The sequence below is a fragment of the Plectropomus leopardus genome, chromosome 2, assembly GCF_008729295.1.
Source record: "Plectropomus leopardus isolate mb chromosome 2, YSFRI_Pleo_2.0, whole genome shotgun sequence".
NCBI lineage: Eukaryota > Metazoa > Chordata > Actinopteri > Perciformes > Serranidae > Plectropomus > Plectropomus leopardus.
In genome coordinates, this window is record NC_056464.1 from 21,237,036 (window position 1) to 21,258,082 (window position 21,047).

General features: G+C 37.3%; 3 protein-coding genes and 1 long non-coding RNA gene across 6 annotated transcripts; 3 read left to right on the top strand and 1 right to left on the bottom strand.

The window, feature by feature from the left end:
• Nucleotides 1-997: 997 nt before the first annotated feature.
• Nucleotides 998-5,229, top strand: LOC121956071 (transmembrane and coiled-coil domains protein 1-like). Its single transcript, XM_042504163.1, has 5 exons — nt 998-1,032; nt 2,464-2,633; nt 2,678-2,876; nt 3,589-3,724; nt 4,782-5,229. Exons 1-5 carry the CDS (start codon nt 998-1,000, stop codon nt 5,100-5,102), a joined length of 861 nt encoding a protein of 286 aa, XP_042360097.1. The 3' UTR covers nt 5,103-5,229.
• Nucleotides 5,230-5,721: 492 nt separating this feature from the next.
• On the bottom strand, nt 5,722-7,446 carry LOC121951776 (protein B4). The gene is made up of 5 exons (XM_042498245.1): nt 7,215-7,446; nt 6,826-7,082; nt 6,659-6,755; nt 6,534-6,583; nt 5,722-6,043 (listed from the first exon to the last, which is right to left on the bottom strand). Exons 1-5 carry the CDS (start codon nt 7,297-7,299, stop codon nt 5,786-5,788), a joined length of 747 nt encoding a protein of 248 aa, XP_042354179.1. The 5' UTR covers nt 7,300-7,446; the 3' UTR covers nt 5,722-5,785.
• A 211-nt stretch (nt 7,447-7,657) lies between these two features.
• LOC121949297 lies at nt 7,658-10,604 on the top strand. Its single transcript, XR_006106230.1, has 3 exons — nt 7,658-7,699; nt 9,235-9,261; nt 10,553-10,604. It is a non-coding gene; the product is annotated as an uncharacterized LOC121949297 (long non-coding RNA).
• A 3,990-nt stretch (nt 10,605-14,594) lies between these two features.
• Nucleotides 14,595-20,718, top strand: LOC121955060. Of its 3 annotated transcripts, none has more exons than XM_042502860.1 (16): nt 14,595-14,650; nt 15,003-15,029; nt 15,215-15,511; nt 15,672-15,983; nt 16,797-16,856; nt 16,947-17,000; nt 17,156-17,215; nt 17,292-17,348; nt 17,472-17,579; nt 17,665-17,745; nt 17,987-18,079; nt 18,496-18,514; nt 19,415-19,586; nt 19,732-19,741; nt 19,829-19,869; nt 19,970-20,718. In XM_042502860.1, the coding sequence occupies exons 1-13, from the start codon at nt 14,617-14,619 to the stop codon at nt 19,452-19,454; spliced, it is 1,242 nt and encodes a 413-aa protein (XP_042358794.1). In that variant the 5' UTR covers nt 14,595-14,616; the 3' UTR covers nt 19,455-19,586; nt 19,732-19,741; nt 19,829-19,869; nt 19,970-20,718. The 3 variants fall into 3 exon arrangements, with proteins under 3 accessions (XP_042358794.1, XP_042358800.1, XP_042358795.1); XM_042502866.1 differs by having other exon boundaries at nt 17,668-17,745; XM_042502861.1 differs by lacking the exon at nt 19,732-19,741.
• The last annotated feature ends 329 nt before the right edge of the window (nt 20,719-21,047 follow it).

Below are 21,047 nucleotides of genomic sequence, written 5' to 3' on the forward strand. Positions count from 1 at the left end.
TAAAATTATGTATAAAACAGTAACGCAACAACACTTGAATGTTCTGGAAATCAATTCTTATCTGCTATAGCAGTAGTTGCCTGTGGCGGCAAAGCTCAACTTGGTGTGTTGGCTATTGTTTTAGAGCGGCACAGAATTACTATCTGGGAAAACTCCTGCATTTCCCGCGCGTGAAACTGCTTTTAAGTTTATTAATAAATTACGTGGAATTGAATTGGTATACTTATACTGACTTGCATACTCACCAATACCTGGTCCAGCATTTTAAGCAGAATCGGAGGCTTTTTATGATACTGTAAGGGTATTGTAACAACTCTTTAAATTGTACATCGAACATTACATTACAAAAAGCCTCTTGCTGGGGTCTGAAGTTCACTTGTTGGCCATATTTGTGGATTATACTGTATGAAAGAGTAGCTGTGTTCTTACAGGGGCTACAAAGAAAGATACTGTTGTGATTAATCGGTAAAACTTATTGCAAAGGTGAAAAACCCCAGGACAAAAAATGTTACTCATTCCTCTAACCTCGGCCAACATATTCAGGTGGGTTAAGCTTAGTGAGAGGGGCCACCAAGAGAGCTCAGTATTTTCACAGCAGACATTTTGACATGTCATAGCAAAATAAAAGTACAAGTTTATTTAATAACATTGACGATGGCTGTATTACATTAAATGAGGCCACAGTATTGTGTAGGCTCGCTGGAATAGCTCACAGGGTCACTTGAAGAACTTGGACATCTATGTTATTAGTTATCTGCCATGACATGAAAAAACTGCTCTGTAGACAATATTAGTTTATTAGTGCAGCTGACTGTTTTCATCAGAAGCAGATGAATACTGTATGTATAAATATTTGCAAACAGGTACAACAAAGCAAAGAGATTCAGGGACATGTCAGTCACTACAGTCTGCACAGCCCAAACAGTCCAGAGAAGAGGTCTAATCATGCACAGTTACTGAAGTCACCTGTGAAGTGAACAGAGGTACACATGGCATCATGAAGCCCATTTCCCGTCTCCCTGCACCTTACAGGTAAGTCAAATTGTGCTAGAAACTCATTCTCTGCTTCAGACGATTTTTTTTTAAAAACGGACTCTATCCAGCTTTTCCCCCTGCAACATTCAAACTTTAAGCTGCTCACAAACCACGTGCATAAGACAAGCAGTTTGACAACTTACTGAATTAACTTTTACCATAAAAATGCGACTGTGATTTTACTTCATTACATCCACGCTGTGACTCATTGGCGTCTTACCGTTGCTAAGCAACACATGAATCGGTTAGCGGGCGGTGGACCGTCAGTTTAGCTTAGCAAACTGCTAACTGTAGCTAAGCTGAAAAAGGTGTATAGCTGTGAGTGTGTTGTTGTTTACAGGATTTATTTTGTACGCGATGGTGTTAATTGAATGCTGGGCATCTTTGTAACAGCATAAAGTTGTTTACGGTGTCGAGCCATTAACCTTTAATGCTTTTAATGATTAATGCTGAGTGAGAACATCTGATGGACCCCAAGTTGCTAAAAAGCTAAACTAGCAGTTACATCTGTCACCTTAATTTGAAGCCAGGTAAGTATCCACTCATATAATTAAGTTTAAGACAAGCATTTTCTCTCATTTGACCTTCCTGTAGAGTTCTGTTTTTTGTTTTAATTGCATTTTTTGTCTTTTTTTCTCTCCACTGCAGTTCTGTAGAAGGAGGAAAAATATGCATAATTTTATATTTCAAATTTGAGATTAATTTAACAATGCTCTCTGAGAAGACTGTGGGCAGTTTTATAGGGAATTCTGTGTAGAAAGTGTTTTCCCTCCATCAGTATAATAGTATCATTAAGACCTAACGCCATGCAACCAGGGCCTGAAAGAGTTACGGAGTGTGCTTTCCTGGTACCTTTAGTTTATTTATGGCTAAAATAAACTCTTCCCAGCATTTTATTGAGACATGTTTAAAGGCCAAATGTTCATATTTTTAAAAATAAAACATGGCCATCTAATTCTGATGGAGTAACTGTGTGAAAGGGCCAAAATAGAAACCTCACACTAGGCTCAAAGAAGGGTAGAGGTCTCAGGTCAGATTCCCACCTTATATATACAGTATATCCTTTATTTAACCAGGTTAGAGTCACAGTGAGATTTTTATTTCATTTTATTTTATTTTTTGGCTAAGAGTGCAGCATAAACATTAAAGCAAACGCAAGCAGACACCTGCAACTGCCACACTATAAATGAGCAAGTATGACATCCAGTTTATAAAATGCAACACAGACAAAAAAACAATTGTAAAATACATGTGTGGTGTACAGTATCCAGTATTGAAGAAGAATTCTGGAAATAATATTCTGGCTTTTGTCATGCTCAAATTAAGTTAAGTACCAAGTGGTTCTGGGTAGTTGCCTACTAACCCTATTCTGCCCAGTACAGGCGACAGGTGGTCTCTCCAGCTTCCCTCTCACTATTTACTCTTCAGTTGGCGCTGTGGTGTCCAAGCTGAGCAAATCTCCCTCATCTTCAAAAGTTTGGAAGCACTGATAACACTGCAGCCCTGGAGGACTTGGATGAACCAGAGGGAGATGAAGGTGTCAGCCCTGGAGGAGCAAGGGTTCTCAGGACAGGACAGCAGCTGCGATCCAGCTGGAAGTATGGCAGTGACGATGGCTGTTATGTCATGCTTGGCTCCTCAGGAGCCCATGGAGGATCCCACAGCTCCAGGGACAACACCCCTGACCATGCACAGGCATCAGACTTTGATGCTATACTCCAAGACGTCCATGAGCTCCAGGAAAACAATCGCAAACTTGAGGAATGCTTTGAAAACTTGAAAACTAAACACCTACAAAGCTACACAGAGATTGTGGAGGCCCTACATTTGGAGCAATACAGGTAGGACATGCTTACTATAGTACTCTGTGGGTCAGGAGTGTTTCTAGGGAGTGTCCTAGGGTGGCATGGGTCACCCCTGAAATCTGATGTGCCACCTCATGCGCTACCCCATTATAACTGGCTATCTTCCAGTCAGTTTGAACTGTTTGACCAATATACTGAATTTTCGTTTATAGGTGCAGTTCAGTCTTAAACCTGAGAGGCAGTAATGTGCCATAGTAGTATTTAGCCTGACTGATTTTCCAAACAAAATAATTAATACAACTGTCAAAAAGTTTGTTCACACAGGCTCATTTATTAATTTATTTATTTATTTTTATTGCTTTTGTTGGCACTTTATACTTTCTATTTTACTATTTACTTTTGGAGGAACAATTTCTTCATTAAAGTATGAAAGCTTTGTTTTACATTTCAGTGGTGTCACTTGGTTGTGTTGTAATTGGTAGGTCTATTTATCTTTTGAACTAATGTATCAACAGGAATGTAAGACACTGCAATGCTAGTAATTAAAGAAGGTATGTGTAGTGGGGACAAAAATGGTCATTTAAAGGTATACTGACATATGTGCCTGCAGCAGCGCTCGTTCTTCACGCCACCCCTGCATAAGTCAGTTTTTTTTTTCCCCCCAGTGAAAAAAGTCTGGACACACCAGTGCTGTGGGTTTGAGGGAACTTCCTGTTTGTGCTATACTGATGTCATTACTGTTTTGCAGGTGTGAACGTTTAGAAAAACAGCTCTATGACTTTACAGAACTGCACCAGAACGAAATTGTGAACTTGAAAGAGGAACTAGCCAGCAAGGAGGAGAGGACTGCTTATCAGACTGATGAAAGAGGGGCAGATATTCATGTAAGCCTCTATTTCACAACAGACATTTTACGTCATTGCAAGAAAAGCACACGTGTTACTAATAGCATTAATAATGGCTGTGCTACATTCAGGCTTATTGGAATAAACACGCATTAATCAGTATTACCTGCACCTGTGCTTTTCCTGCTGTGACTGATTTATTACAGAACCAACAGGCCAGCTGCCCCTTCGCCCCACGAAAGCTCCAAGCTTACTGTTTGTCATCTGGTTTTTGGCAGTGTAGTTGAAAATTTGTTTAGGAAAATGCACCACTAAACATCCACTGACATAATAAGGATATTACTGTGGGTTTTTGGGGAAATCTGGTTTTAATACTTACAACAATTTGTTAGATGCTGCGTATTCCTTGGTTAAAGTGTTGAAGGATAGCACATTACCATACAGCAAATCTGGAGCCAGGTAGTATTCAAGTATAGAGAAACTCTACACATTTCACAGAGAATGGGAGTAACGGTTTTAATAGGGCCCCAGGAGCTTGATGTTTACCTGGGGCTCTGTAGTGAGCCAAATGTCCCCACAAATAGGGTGCCGAATGGCACCATTCTCTGATTCACAATAAAAATAAAGTGATTCACATTGGGAATTTGTTTTTACTTTTAATATACAGAAGGTGCCAGAGTGCATAAAACAGCATCAAAATAGAAGTTGTTTATCAAAAGAAATTGTCAGTGTAGGATATGCTGCACCCCCATCAGTGGTCCTAGCTAGGCCACGGATATCCTAAAATCCTAGAAACATCCTTAAATCCTAGAAATGTCCTAAAATCCTAGACACATGTATGGAGCTGCTGCGATTTGCAGCTGGCCTCCTATCATTTTGCAAAAATGCCACCCAAGTAAAGCAAGTTGAGTATCTCTGCTGTTGCAGGTTAATTTCCTAATGGCTGTCACATATCAAAATATATTCCATGAAATCGATCTACAAATTAAATATGTGGTGCTGTATATGTTTAATTCCTCTGTGATGCTGTGTATGTCAAATTACTCTGAATAGTCATTAGAGCACCTTCACTGAAAGTTTTGTCTCTCCCCTGTAGGAGGCGCTGGAGGCATGTCAGATACGTCTGTTCAAGATGGAGCAGCAACAGCATGTAATGCAGCAAAGTTTGGAGAACACCACAGCAGGGACCCGTTTTGGGGAACTAATCAATGTGCTGCAGACTGTTCTGGCAGCCATTCTAGTTTTTGTGTCCACAATGGCCAACTGTGTGATCCCTTTGATAAAAACATTTAGCCACACACTTTCTACACTGCTTTTTGCAGGCCTCTTCTACTCTCTCTGGAAGCACTGGGATGCCCTCTTAGATTATCATTATTACTTTCTCTGCACTCAACATCCTGAAAAGGGAGACAAATAAACCTGTCTCGACTCAAGTATTACTGACATCTCTTCGGAAATCTAATGCAAAAAGAGCCCTATATACTCTTCAGCCCAACCTCACTGCTTCCTGTTAACAGAGGTCAAATCTAATTTTCAGTTTCAGTTCTACATCCTATAGATTGTGTTGCTGCCACTGTTTAAGGGGACCACCACCTAAATTAAGATTTTCAGTAAGTTATCACCATGTCTTAGGAAAGTCAATATTTGTGAACATAAGTTACTCTTTGTTGTATTTTCAGTTCTGAAATACACAATGTACCCATATACTCAGAATATTCCCCTGGGTGCTCAGTGTCATCAGTAACATCTTTACTAGTTAATTGTCCATGGAGCAGCTCCAGACTTCATACTGTGGCTTCACAAATTAAACTTTAGCACTCTGTTTTACATTCAGTAAAGAGTTTGTGTTTTAACAATATTTTTGGACCATATGAATAAATTTACCTTTGTAACAAATATACAAGTATTATTGATTGTGAAATACGTTGTTGCTGCTTGTTGCTGTTGTCAAACTCTAAAAGGGCTTGAAGCCCCAGTGTACAGTGACAGATGTAGGACAGGCATCATTCAAATACAGAAACTAAGTACACAAGAGCTTCAAAAATTAAAGATTTTAATTGCAAAACAAATCAGCATAAAAAAAACAGTCAATTTTTAAATTTACTCTGCAGTCTTCTTCCCTCGTTTCCCTGTTGCTTTAGCAGCAGGGGCGTCACCGTCTGCTTTAGCAGTCTTGCTCTGAGATGCCTTTCCTGCCTTTGCCTCCTTGGTAGTCTTTGCAGCTTTAGTTTTGGCTGCATCAGAGGCTTCCTCACCGTCCTTTTCTGCAGCTTTTTTAGCTTTTGGCTTCTTTGCTGGAGCAGCCTTTGAGGTGGCAGGCTTCTCTTCTTTCTTGGACTTTTTGGGGGGCTTTGAGTCCTTGAAAATAAAAAGAAAAACATGCTGTGGAAAGAATTTCAGTGATGATACAAGGTCATAAGTTCAAGCAGCTTTAACCCCCCCTTTTTTAAATGAATATTTTCCATATTAATTCATTCTTCTTCTTTGTTCCTACTGAACTGTTAAAAAAAACAAAACAAAAAAAACAAAACCAAAACAGTAGCCTAGTAGAGCATGTATGCTCAGCCTACCCAAAAAGGTGGAACAAAAGATTCCAGTACATTTCAAACAGCTTTATGTCCCAGAGTTTTCCTTGATGCCTTAAAAGCCACTTTCTAATTCTCATGTCTGCATGAGTAAATTATGGTGAAAAAAAAGCTATCTAGTCTTGGGCAGAAAATGACCAAAAATATTGCCCATCTTAAAGAAAAAAAAAAAAAACAAAAAACAAAAAACTACATGTAAATGAAATAAAAACATTGTCACTCCAGGTCCATTTATTCCCAGAATCCAGCAGATGTTGACTCACCTCTTGTGACTTGGCCTCTTTATTGGCAGGATCTTTCTTCTTTGTGGCACCTTAAAGAAGTAACATGTTTTAAAAATAGACACCTCTCAATGTGGCTTATAGTCACTTTGTATTTTTATTCATACCTGCTTTTTTGGGCTTCTTGGCTGCTTGGGGAGCTTCTTGCACATTTGGATCCACGTTCTCAGACTTTGGCTTGGTCTCCTTGACTTTTGGTGCAAGCTTAAAGAGGACAAAAACATCCGATGAGTAACATTATTTTAACTGCTTGGCTGAAGCTGTAGACTCTTACCCTAAATTTCCCAATTGCGCCCGTGGTGACATTAGAGTTTGCAGGCCGCACCAACGTGCCAGTTTCGATTCCTTTCTTCAGGGCTCTTCGGACCAAATGCTTCAGCCTCACCAAATCCACGGAGGGGTATTTCTGTTTAATATAGTTTTGTATAGCTTGTGATGAAACACCTTTGCGCGAGTCCAACTCCTTAAGTGCTTCTTTCACCATAATCGCGGTGGAAGGATGAGTTGAGAGTTTACGCAGCGCCGCAGCATCTGGAAAACAAACGTACACACGTATGTTGTTTATATTTATACATTTGTGGGAAAAGATTGATAGGTTTGACGTTGTTAGTTACGGGGTTCAAAAGTCACATCGGTCTGTATTATAATATAAAACGAGCAGACCTGACTTTTTCTCCTCTGCCGGGGCGTCACTGGAGGAGGGCGCAGGCGGATCAGCAGCGTCTGCTGCGGGCTTTTTAGGAGGCATTACTGAGAACTCAATTTAAAAATAAAAACAAGACACAAAAAGCAGCACGTCACGTTAACTCTAAAAGTAAACTAGTTAGAATACATCTCCGCATCAGCGTCTCCGTCTTTAAGCTGCTGCTTCCGGTAACATGAAGGCAGGTGAATCACATCAGGGACAGGTGCAGCCAATCACGTGATTAAAGCCAGCAGGGATCGCGCGAGAGTCCAAACGCTGTTTTGCAATATTTTAGAGAAATGTCTCTCATTTTGAAAAATGTATGGACGGTGGAAAAAGTGCAAAATCCTACTTCAACGATTTGGGTTAAAATGTATTAAAACTTTATTTTTTAAAAAGTTTTTTTAAAAGAAATAATCAGGTGTATGGTGCTTAAGCCTAGGTCTCTAGGTCTCACTTTCAGGTATGTTTTTCTATTCTTATCAGATGTCTAGCAGCTGCATGTGAGTGGCCTTTGTAGTCTGTGGCCTTTTTGTTATTTCTGTAGCCTCTGTTGTGGCTTTAGTGTTCTTATGTTACCAGCTTTATACGCTGACTGTAGATTAAAATGTCTGCTATGTGACCCTGCAGTAGACTAACCGCTGTATCAAAAACAGGCTATAAATTCAGCAATGGCAGGCCCTTTATATGCTTCCATAAAAGTGACTGACCTGCAGCAAATGTCAGATGACTTTGAGTTGTATTTATTTTGATGATTAATTTGGAGTGCTAAAGTTGTCTGTAATTAATGGGTCACTTACTCCGTGCCATACAAGTTTATTAAAGACAACATTTCGATCCTGCTTGGATCTTTGTCAGGTCCAACTTTTTTCCCTCATAAAAGTCTTTTGAAAGCCTTGCACCTACACGATGTGCGTATCCTTTTTTCAACTTGTAATTAATGGGTCACCATCATGGATGGATTGCTGAATGGACCTGCTGGATGCACATAAAGGGGCCAAAAGTGTCAGGGGTTACTCTCTGGCCTTAACTTGCAAAATGTCACAGAAATGAACACAAAGAGATGCAAATCTACCACAAGGAGACAGAAAAATAATTTGACCTGCCAGTCTTTACTGTTTACATGTCTTTCCCACTGGCACTACACATTATTAGCCTTGTAATTCTAAACAATGTGTTACTGAGAAACCATAAAATAACTCCATCCTGTTATCTCTCTACACTCGGCAGCCCACACTCTAAGATCAACATGTAATACTGGAGGCTTAACAACCATTAACAAAGACAGTCATGTTTCTGTGGCTAGTCTGATAGTATAAATAAATCCTGATGCTTGCTGTAGTTTTTCTGCTAAAAAAGACATGTCTGACAGAGACAAACCTACATAGTCTTCGGACGATTACGATGGTCTTAGTTTTCAGCATCATCATGGCTGAACATCTGCTGTTGATCATCCTCGCATGTGAGTTCAGTCTCTTATTCTTGTTAAAAGAGCACATTTTCTTTTGCAGGCATCACATTAAGGTTAAATGTTAGCCCTTACATTTAATCTAATCACCAGAATAAATGTTAGAATTGTAAATTTTTGCAAACCATGGATAGGCTATCTGACATTTTTATGTTTCATATGTGGCAAATATGTTCAAACGTTGTGTTTTTTATGTTTTAACAAGACAGTGGTAAACTTGTTATATTTAGGGACAAAAGTCACTTAGGGTAAGGAAAAGATCATGTTATGGCTTAAAATACCTGTTTTTCTCTCCACAAACACTACTTGAAATGCCCAGATGTCTCACTAAAAACACCCTGTTGGATAGGTATTACATGTATGTGGTTTGCAGAAATGTAAAATACCAGCACTTTTTTCTGGTGACCAGTTTCTGTTAATATAGACTGGATGTTATGAGATGTTTTAAACACTTTGCATTTTATTAGAGTTACTGATAATTTATTGTTGCATTTATTTCTGTTGCTAATACATTGTTTTTTTCCCAACAGATTCCTTTTATGAGATCAAAGTACAAGGTCAGTCCCTGCTATGTTAAAATTATTTGTCACAGTCAACCTTATTGTTATCATCATATGAGAAATCTATTTTAGTCGGCTATTAATTTGACAGACACACATGCACATAAAACATTCAATATATTTTGTGTATCATGTGCAATTAAGTATTAACACAACATTTATTTAGATATAAGAAGACATAAACCAGGAATATCGTCCTTTCTGGTATTTTGGGAAAGCACACAACTGGTGCTGGTGATTGTCACACACCATATTTAAAAAAAGAAATTACATCGAAAGAATTATACTTTCACATGGAAATAAATAAATAATAGTGACACACAAAAGTGATGCATCTATTTTATTCCTTCCATTTAAATACTTAATGTACGTTTTTGTCTACAAATCATAGTTTTTATTTATTATGTGTATGTTTTTTGTCATATTTATTATTTTAAGCTGACCGCAATCAATAAAAAGCAACAATTAAACAAATACATTTGTTATAATTTATAATATAAAATAATAATAAGCTCTCTGGCTCTAGAATTGGGAACCTCTTGACTGCTGTGACCTCTGACCTTAATGACTTGAAACGTTCCTCTCTGCAGTTATACATTAATTTAAAATCCACTATGTGTAGAATTTGAAAATACTTAACTCTGGAGCTCCCAAGTGGTGGCATCAAAAAGTGCACAAGGGCCGACAGTAAGTCCTTACAGACAGATCGAGAAAGAAGAGCTGAAAGCAACATGAGGACAGTATCAGTTTTCAAAATGACGGTCTCATTTTTCCACAAACAAAAAGTCTGTGCCTTGAGAATCATTTCCAGAATGTTATTATCACATAGAATCTGAAACACAGTGGCTTTGAATAAGATGAACAATGCAAGCACTGAAAAAACAGCACAACTGCTCCTTACTAACTCTAGTATAATAATTGAATTAAAATGCCTTGAAAGTATTAGAACCATTTAAATGATTGGGCAAATGATTTGTCTCTGTAATAAAAATTCTTGGTGCAAATCATTCTTTTTGCAGATTTTCAAGATTCAAGATTTGTTTTATTATCATTTCTCTGAGTATACACAGAATTTTAAAAAAAAAAAAACAAAACATTTCTCACCAGCTGCTTTCAGTACATTTAAAAAAAACCAGTCATAAATATTCTAAAAACTATCAGTACAATAAAACTAACAATATCAAATTCCTAAGATAAAAACTATACACACATATCAGAGCCAACAAAGCCAGCATAATATTCTGAATTATTATTGAAGGCAAATGAAGCATGTTTCAAACTGTCACAGCTCTGGTAGACAACATGGGAGTGTCTAAGGCTGAACATGGAGATGGAGTGGGTGCCATCATGACCTCAGGTAGGCTGTGCTTTATGTGTAAAGAGCAATCCACAGTCTTATAAATAGATAAATAAATGTGGATAAATAAATGTACACATGCATATTTTTTCTCCTGGTTTACAAGGTATGACAGTCAGCAGTCCTGGTGCTTTCACTTCTGTCCTCCTGCAATACGAGGTGATTACTGTGAGTACGCTGCATTTCAGTATCTCAGTGTTTTTTATGACTTACTGTCAATGACAGATGTGGTGGAAGGCATTATGTTTTCAGATTGTCTGTCAAATTTGGCACAAGCATCCACTATGATTCAAGGATGAATTGGTTGGATAGATTTTGGTGGCCAGCGGTCAATATTACCTTGCATCCTTCCCATTCGTGTCAACATGATATCTCAGGAACACCTTCAGAGAATTTCTGAACTGATTTGATTTTGGTGGTTAAAAGTCAAAGGTCACCGTGACCTCACAAAACATGTTTTAGCTGTAAATCAAGAATTCATATGGTAACTGTGACAAAATTTTAGCACAATTGTCTAACAGGATAAAAAGATGAAGTGATGACATTTTATATCCAAAAGGTCAAAGGTCAGTTTCACTGCAATATTACCTAATGCCAGATCTCAGGGACAGGAGGAGAGACATTTGGTCACATACTCAGTTAGTGACACAATTCTTGATTGTCCACCTTGAATCTGCTAATTGTAAAGAGATCCTCTGTGCTGGCGGGTAGAAGATGTATGTGAAGCGTCCATATTTTAGCACTGAAGCACTGTATACTGTCATGTCTGCAAATGACTGGACAGACATGGATGAGAGCTGTTATTGACTGGTTGACAGAGTAATAACAGGTAATTCTAGATTTTGTTTTCATTTATGTCATTATGCATCAAATCTGACTTGTCAATGGAAACCATGACACCAAGATTCTTGTTAAATTTGCAAAGCATGATTCATGATCTCCAGATGACAAAGCCTTGTCATTTTTTAGCTCTTTTATGCCCCCCTTACACATAAGATACTTGGCAGATTCCCCTGAAAGTAGCTGAAAATGTTCATGCTCTCAAGATGATAGGTTCCTTTGATTTTATGGATTATGTTTTCTCTTCTCGTTTTCTCAAACTGACACCTGTTTGATGATTTCTCTTCAGACATGCAGGTATGGATGGTAGTAGTAGTTCTGACCGGGTGTGGATTATCAGTGGGCGTCATCTTGCTGGGAGCTGCAGTTCTTTCTATCACAAAAAGCTCAGGTAATAATTATTTACCTCAAGAAAGTTGATTTGAGTGTCTAACAAAGGCCCAATAATCACATTTCAGACTGTAAAAACGCAAATGCACAAAAGACTGTTTGGATGGATGGACAGCACACCTTCTTTATTCTTATTATGAAACCCTAATGCACTTATGTATTGAATATTTGATGTGGCTACACATTTCTTCAATTAAACGCAGCCATCAGTACAGTAGTAACACTACAGTTGTTTCTTGAAGTAAAGCATTAAACAGGGTTCTACATTCCAGGGATCCTGTGAATCCTTACAAAGTTTTAAAAGGCACTGAATTCATTAATCTAAAAATAAGGCCTTAATTGGTATTAAAATGTCTGAAATCAATCTGTCAAAATGTCTTAAAAATATTAAAAGATAAGATTTTGTTAATAGTTTTTTTCTGACATTGCGTTGTGAAATCTTGAAGTAATTAGTAATAAACAACTTTTAAATAATTAACGGAATGCCTATCACATTACCATCATGCAAACCAACAACACATTTACCAAATCCAATCAAATGACAAAACGTTTTTTTCACGGCAAACCAAATGGATACTTTTATGATAATATATGTTATGCACATGTTCCATTTTAGAGGGTTTCAATATTTTTTCAGCATTTTAAGTAGATCCCCTAAGTTTTTAACTTGATCAATAAAATTGTTTTTTATGTTATGATAAGCATTTGAACAAAATTATCAACTTTAACTTGACAAAATTAAAGTAACTGATGTGGACTCGACTCAATTGGTCATACATTTAATTGTGGGATTTAATTGTGGCAAAGTGGCATTAAAAAGTCTTTAAAAGTCTCAAAATTTAACTCGTCTTAGGCTGTAGGAACCTTGTATTTTATCAAAGTTTCTTCCCATAAATGATCACTGGTTGATTTTCTTTTTCTTTTTGCATTTTCTAGGAAAATGTATTTGCCTAAGGTGAGAAATCTTGTTTCTCAAATACTTGCTGGTATATTTGAGTGAGTGACAAATATTTACTTGTTCATCATCATGCAGCTAACATAGTGTCCGACATAAATCTCACATTTGCTCAGCACAACTGCAGTCTTCTTTTGGCAAACAGATGCCTTGCTCAAGGGCTGTTTAGATGTCAGAAAGGAAATAGCTTGCTCACTTGGAGTCAAACACACTTTATTGCACAGGTTATTCAGCTGATTTAATGCAAAAGACTCATAACTGATGGCTGTAAACATATAGTTCGGCAACAGGTCCTTGCAAGTAAATTTTAAGTGATTCAATGGAGCTGCAGCAGCAAATGGTGCTGATATGACAATATGAGCAGAGCAATCGTGGGAACTGTATAGTAGGTTAATGGCCACCTTATGCACTTATATGTATATGATTGTATTTCTGATCAGGTGATAGCCAATCAGTCTATCAGTGAACAATTGCATGTTGTATTCTTCTTCCCTCTGTGATAAAGACATGCTCTTTACATGCAACTTTTTTTTTTTGTTCTTTGTCTTTTAGGCTCAAAGCCAACATCAGCGGTAAATCTAAATGTATGCAACACTTAAATATATACATTTTATTCATATGTGCATGTTTTCTTTACTGTACACTTCATGTTATAATTTACTAAATGTGCTTTTTCTGTTTTAGCTGGGTGTGGATTTGTGAAAAGTCTCAAAAGTGGAGAGGTAATTCAAAATCTCTTGTATCCCTGTATTCAGTGATCATGGTGTCCTGGATAAGACCACTCTCACTGTTCCTTCCCTCCCTCTTTCTTTTTGATAAAGTACTTGCTGAGTGGTTATGATGAAACTTACAGTATCGCCTCTTATGAATTTATTGGTGAGCTGCTCTTCTCTTTTTACCAGTTCTACAGAATATGTTATACACATGATGGGGAAGAGGTTGAATCGTTAAACATCATATTTTTACTTTTTAAATATTTGTTAGTACTGTGATTTTACAATAAGATGAATAACTTACATTGTAACATTACATTTACTGATGTGTTTAAAATCTGGCAGTGCAGAAATGTAATGTATGCATTTGGTTGATCATGACGACTATAATGCAGGAAAAGACTTCAAAGTTACATCAAGTCATGTCTGTTTTATTCTCCTCTCTAGAGTGACAAATACAACTGCAGCACCTCAGAGGAACCAGCTGTGTCAGACCAGAGAGATAATGGGTGCAACACCAAAAATCTAAAATTATTAGGATTGGTGGGGTTAAGTCAAATTAAAGAGTGTTTTATGTTGTTACATGTTGGCCTTCTTGCAGAGCAATGATATACACTATAAATATTTTAGCTTATATTTGGTGAAATTGATAGCTTTGTGCTCTTAGGTATGCCATTAAACATCTTAAAGTAAAAAGGATTTTATTCTAGTCAGGGGAACTTTTTTTTAAACTAGCTTGCCTTTGAAACTGCTTCTCCCTGCATATTTGGTGTAAAATATTAGTAAATGCATAATTCTAGAAATATGAAGTGAAATGCATAGTTTGGTCTTTCATTTTCAGAACAAAATCAAATAACTGCATGCTTGCCTAGACCATGCAAAATGTGTACAGATGTGAGCACCTTTATGAAGTGTATTAAAATTAGCTGATGTGAAGTGTATGAAAGTACTTTTTTTGTGGTCAGTTTGCTTGTGTGAGTCGTTTGATGCTTGCTGTGGTTTTCCTGAGAGCGAGTTCTGCAAAATGACACTTAAATTGAATTCTACGTCGTCAGATACACAAGTGTCTGGACAGTCTTTTAGTATTCAGCTTCATCATGGAGGGACACTTGCTGTTTGTCATCCTCATGTGTAAGTCAAACCTCCTGTTGATTTATACATAATTGATTTTTACAAACTAATGCAGGTTGACAGCACACACACAACATTAACTTATGTTAATCGTATCAGCATGTTGTATCACACTTATGTTTTTGTCTTTATTATGGTTTGTGATTTTATGTTAAGTGTTTTCTTATTGCCTGTGTTGTCACTCTGCAATGTTAATTTGTAAACTTATCAACTGCAGCACAGAATTAATAACTGATTTTACCATCAGGACACATAAAATATATCTTGATCTTAACCTTTTACATTTTGTGGAAGATAGCAATGAATTACTGTTATGTCTGTTGATCTTGTTAACACATCGCATTTTCAACAGATTCCTTTCAAAAGATTCAAGTACAAGGTCAGTCCGTGATCTATCATCTTACTTGTCCAGCTGTGTTATCACTGTATGGGGAGTTTATTACAGTCTCGTTTGTCTTTACTTCCTGTAGTAAATTACAAATTGTCATTCGGAATATTATCATATAAATGAAAATTCTTGTATTTGAAATATGACTTTCTGTATGTTTGAATCTACATTTTCAGCTCTTCCTCAACCTAAACTGGAAGTGAATTCAGCGATGATCACAGAGACAGACTCAGTCACACTGAACTGTCAGAGTCCATCGGATGTCCCTGTGTTTCAGTGTTATTTCTACACTGTGAGGCAGGACTCTACCAAAATCTTCTCATGTATGAAGACACTGACAGGGAGTGAGCTGCTAACGATGGCAAAGCAGAGTTCACCTGCTGAGGTTAAAGTGAAATGTTTCTACACTGTAAAGTATGAAGCGGTAAATAGTCCATCTCCACACAGTGAAGCATCCTCCATCACTATACACAGTGAGTGACTTCTCTTTCATATTTTCATATTTCACATTAGTGCAAGATAAACCAATGACTTGGTGTCAGTGACTTGTTTGAAACGCAGCTAATCTCTGCTACAACATACCTGATTACAGTATGGCACAATGTGTTAAATTACTTTTTTTTTTTTTTTTAGGACCGAAACCACAGATGAGTGCTCAACATTATGATGGTGACACCATTATCTTTACCTGCTCTTTCCCTCCATCTGCTAATCTTGATACAAGATGTAACCTGTACTTTGGAGAAGCAAGTAGTCCAGTTGTGACAGAAAACATCTGGATGACAATGAGCTCAAAGAATCGGTGGTTCTGTCAGTTTACTGTCAAAATTGACGATTTTCAAAGACATCTACTTTTCCTTCAAAGAAGAGATGCCAGCTGTGATTATAGTGTGGGAACTGGACCCAACTCTCTGTCTCTTCGCAGTGATAGATACAGCCTCACTGGTAAGTCTAGTAAGACATGAACACATATCTACAATGACTTTATATGAGACACTGCACTTGAACATAATTGATTGTGATAAAGTGAGTTTCCACTGAATGTGTAAATTCAGGCTAACATCACAAAGTAAGTCTCTGCTCAAGTTTGTCTTCCATTGCATGTAATTTGAATAGTTTGAACTGCGACATCAGAATCAGACACATTGGATAAGTTCAGTTTGACTTGTATTTGCTCCTATGATTAAACCTTCATATCAGTTTTATGTGTTTCAGATTGTGAGTCTTTATTTTAAAAAAGGATTATATAAAAAAAAAAAGACTGCTTGTTTTGAGGACTGTAACGTCTTAATGGAGGCAAGTGTCAGTGTGCACTGAACAGACACAGAGCCCTTAAATAGCACTTAAAAGCCGCTCATGTCTTGCGTTTGATGTGGATTCCCAGTAAGAGTTTACAGCAACGGGTTCGGGCATTTTCATTCTCTGGGCATCTTTCATTTTGGTGCCCCGTCTTGTAGAAATGTGGAGCAAAAGTCAGGGTTCACAAAGTTATTTGGGATAAGTCCTCCGGGATCCATGAATGTCTTTACAACATTTCATGGCAATAAACCAAATATTTCAGTCTGGGTCAAAGTGGTGGACTGATGGACCTATTGATATCATCACCAGAGCAGGCACGGCTAAACAGAACACGTTGGTGGTTTAAACTTCTCATTTTTTTGTGCTTAAATCATTGCACAAAAAGAAATAGCGCATTTGATCAATTATTTGTACATGCATAAAATTGACAGGCACAAATGTCCTCTCAATTTACTGTAGATATTGTGGAAAAAGAAAGAAGCATGGCCTCCAGAAGATCATTTTCTACTATCACCTCAGGTGAGGCCATGTTTTCATCTAAAAGAAATCCAGAACATCGTCACACTTTACTTAAATGAAAGACTTAATTTTTTATGCATTATTCATCAGATTTGACTGAGAGCAGGCCTGGTGCTTCCACAGCTCGTGTGAAATCAGTAACAGGTAACAAAAACATAGATGTGTTATATGTTACATTAGTTGATCACAAGTTGTGTTTCTTTAATTCTGCCTGCTGAAGTGAATGCAAATGTACCCTGCCCCACACAGCTGTCCGCACATGAAGCAAACAGGTTCAAATACATCTTTTTTTATTGTAGATCTTGTGAAAAAGGAGTCACGCATGACACAGTCTCTGCAGATTTCCACTATGACCACAGGTGGGACATGTCGTACATTTAAGTGTAAATCCCAAACAAAATCAAATAATACCGTGACAAGTTTTTTATTCACCAGGTCAAACCAAGAGACTCCATGTTTCCACTCCTGTACCTCCTACCAAAGAAAAGTCAGGTAAAAAAAAATTAGATATTTAGATAGATATTTAAAGTGTGACTTTAATTAACAACAAATCATATGTGTATTATGGCATATGTGAGTATTGTGACTAATTTCAAATTTTTCTCCATTCACCAGGAGTCATTGTTACTAGATCAAAAAACAGTGGTAGTTTTACCTCTACCTCCAGAACACCAGTACAACCGGAGTCAGGTGACACAAATACTCAAAAAGTTTTCATCATAGGTGAGGCTCTTGTGAGTGTATCATGAATGCACAAATGCATTTTTCTAAATGTTTTTAATTATTTACATCTTTCAATTTATTACAGTAGGTCAGACACTTCATACGCCCAGCACTGATTCTAGCTTGTTCCCTGCAACCCCAACAAATCCAGGATCAGGAGCATCAGGTGAACAAAAAGCATGCAATTACACACACACACACACATACACACACACACACACACACATTCCTTTTGTGATTATGACCCTGCATTCAATGATTCATTATGCTCATAACTTAATTTAAATGTTAAATTTATAGCAGTTGAAAAGAAATAGCTCAAGCTTCATGTATTTTTTAAAAAAATTGTATACCATACACTAGAAGTCAGAAGTAAAACTGACTCTTGTTGGTACCTCCCAAAACAGAAACATGGAAGTGGAAACTGGTGGTAGCTGTGGCTTGTTTTGGAGGCGTTATCTTACTGGGACTGGCACTTCTCTGTACCAAAAGAAGAACTGGTGAGAACTTGATTTATGTGTCCAGTAAAGCCTCAATGTGTTGTATGAAGTAAATGCATAATTGTATTGTATGTATGTAATGTATTGTATGTATTCCTACCTTAGAGAGTTAATGCAACCTGAATAAACACATACAGGAATATACATCAATAAAATAATGTGAAATAAGACATAGGGAGCAGGTTAGTGTGGAGGAAGCAAATGGTGTTGGCATGAGCCATACTGATAAAAATATGCATCAGCTTATAATGTTTGCTGTATACACCTGCATGAATATGATTGGATGTTACTACCCACACAGCTGTAAATGAGCCAGTAATTTCAAATCATATCAAAAACAGCCCAATCTGCACAACTTCAGTGCTCTGCCTCAACTAATGCTGTGCTCATCTCTCTTTGTTTATTGCATTTTTCAGAAAGATGTTTAAAGAACAGGTAAGACATGTATATATGATTTAATTTTTTTACCTTTTCAGCAAAAGCTAACTGAGGTTTTTTTTTATACAGAAGTTTGTCATATTCACTACAAGTATCTGCCTAGAGTAGCCACTGCAGTGTGACTTCAGTTGTTGAATCAATGGCCCTGTTTACACATGGTGTTAATGTGCTTTTGGTGAACCAATCACAAGTGAACAGCGATAAATGCATGTATATTAGACCACCAAGACGCACTTTGATCCGATCATTCAAAACACTTGCTGAGGTGGTCTGGGATGCATTTCATCACATATCTTTTGCAGTATAAATGCTAAAATCCTGATGCGTTCCGAGCATCAGTGCAGGATGTTGTATTTGTTTTGGTGACAGCACACTAATACTCTATAGCTTACCCATTTTAAGAAGGGTTGGACCAAGTGTTGGGTGATCATCCACTGCTTTTCCCTATAGAAGGGGACGTGTTGAATTCTGCTGACAGTGATATCTCCAACTGTACTGACACAAACACTAACATGATAAGTGAGTATGCTACAGAGCAGCTCATTGAAAAAGAGTTGAGAGAGTTCATATAACCTCCCCAATAAAACCTAGGTTTTAAAGCAGTGGGCACATTGGTCTGCTTGTAGGAAGAGCAGTATTTCCGTCTGGATTTATTGTCTTATAATGCATTGTGTTTCTAGATGTTTTTTTAAAATGTCTAATCTTTTTTTAATTACAAAAAGTTGTACATTTAACAGCACAGGATATTATTCTGAGGACAATTCTTCACTTTGTTTACAGCAGGAAAATCAAAAAATAAAGTGCATATGAACTAATGTCATAGTGATACAGACACACCCTGCTGTGTAACAGCTGTTAAGTGATGTCTCATTTCTAATTATTTTTTGTTCTTAACAGGACACAGGCCAATGTCACTGGTAACGTACAAGTTAAGTAGTCAGGCAACATCACTGTATTAATATTCATACAGTATAAAGCATATATATAGTGTTCTAGTGTATTGAAGTGTGTTTTACCTTCTGTTGCAGATTACTTAATGGACATAAAAAATAATGACCATGGAGGATCGGTAATTAAAACCACTTCTTGCTCTGTCAGATGTAACATTCCCACCGCCCAAAAATCAAACATTAAAGAAGCAAGGCTCCTCAAGCTATGTGTAGTTATTAATGAATTCCTCTCACTTCATCTCCCCTGTTTTTCTTTATCTTTAGATACCAGCAGGTGATAATAAAATCTACAGTGTGCTCAATGCAGTGCCAAATGCCAAACTTGACCTAAAGCAATCATCTTATTGTGTTATTGTCGCAGGCTCTGAGAAACTGAACAAGCAAGAGTCTCAAAATGAGGATGTAAGTGAGACATGAAGCACAATATTGAATGTTTGTAACATAGATGATATAGATGCTATTAACTTAAAGAGCTCGTACTGTTGGTGTCTTCTTTCTATAGCCGGATGTTTACCACGTGTACTCCACCATCTCTGAGGATCCACCTCCATCAGCCCTGAGGGACATGGTTTACAGCACCCTGCAGGCATACTGAAAAACAAAATTTTACTGCACAGAGAAACAGAAAAAAGAAAGCCCAGAGAACTGTCTTTAAACCATGTGTTTTTTATTTGTCTTTTATGGTGGATCTTATAATTTAATAGTTGGGAAACTGATGTGTATAGAATTGCCCATTAGTTGAAGAGTGCCACAAGGCATTGTCCTGGGCCCCTTCTTTTTTTTTCTGACACAAAAACAACCAGGTCACATTTCTCATGCACACAGTTTCGTTATTTTGAAAGAAACAAGAAATATTTGTTAATCAGTCAAATACATTATAAATCTGATTGTCGGACAAAAAAAAGGCAAGGTGAGGAATGTTGCTGTAGAACAGCATAAGCTTCCTTCTTTAGTCGTATTTTTAAACAATGTGTGCTAGATAGAACATGGACATCTTCATATATTTTACTTTTTAATTAATTGATATTTATATCTCAAACTATGTCATTTAACAGTAAGACAACCATTAGTTTTCTTTTTCTGTGCTTATTTTTGGCTTTTTTTTTCTGGGATTATTTCACAAGTTAGCTACACATGTTAGCTGTTAGAAAGCAAACAGATGGAGATGGAGACAGTTTTGCTAGCGAAGTTAAACAAGTGATTAGGCTGAATGGCTATGGCAATGCTGCGTGTCTGCAGTCTAGCTCACCTCCTGCCGGACAGTTAGGTGGCCAGCATTTGGTCTTTGGTGGTCTTTATGTAGGTCCCATGCTGATTATACTGAGCGTGCAGACCAGAAGGGAACTAAATGTAAATGTAAATCTTAAATGAATTTCCTTTATGGGGTAACCTTTGAGCAAAATTATGACTTATGACTGTGTAGTGTTTCCCTTTTTCTAAGAGTTAGTGAGTAATTGAAAATTATAGGTCTATTTGTTGTCTGACTGTCTTTAATCCAAATGAAAAGATCACAGTGCCACATATGACATTTGTCTTTGGTTAATTAAGGATTGATGCACATTTGATGGCCGCACAAAACA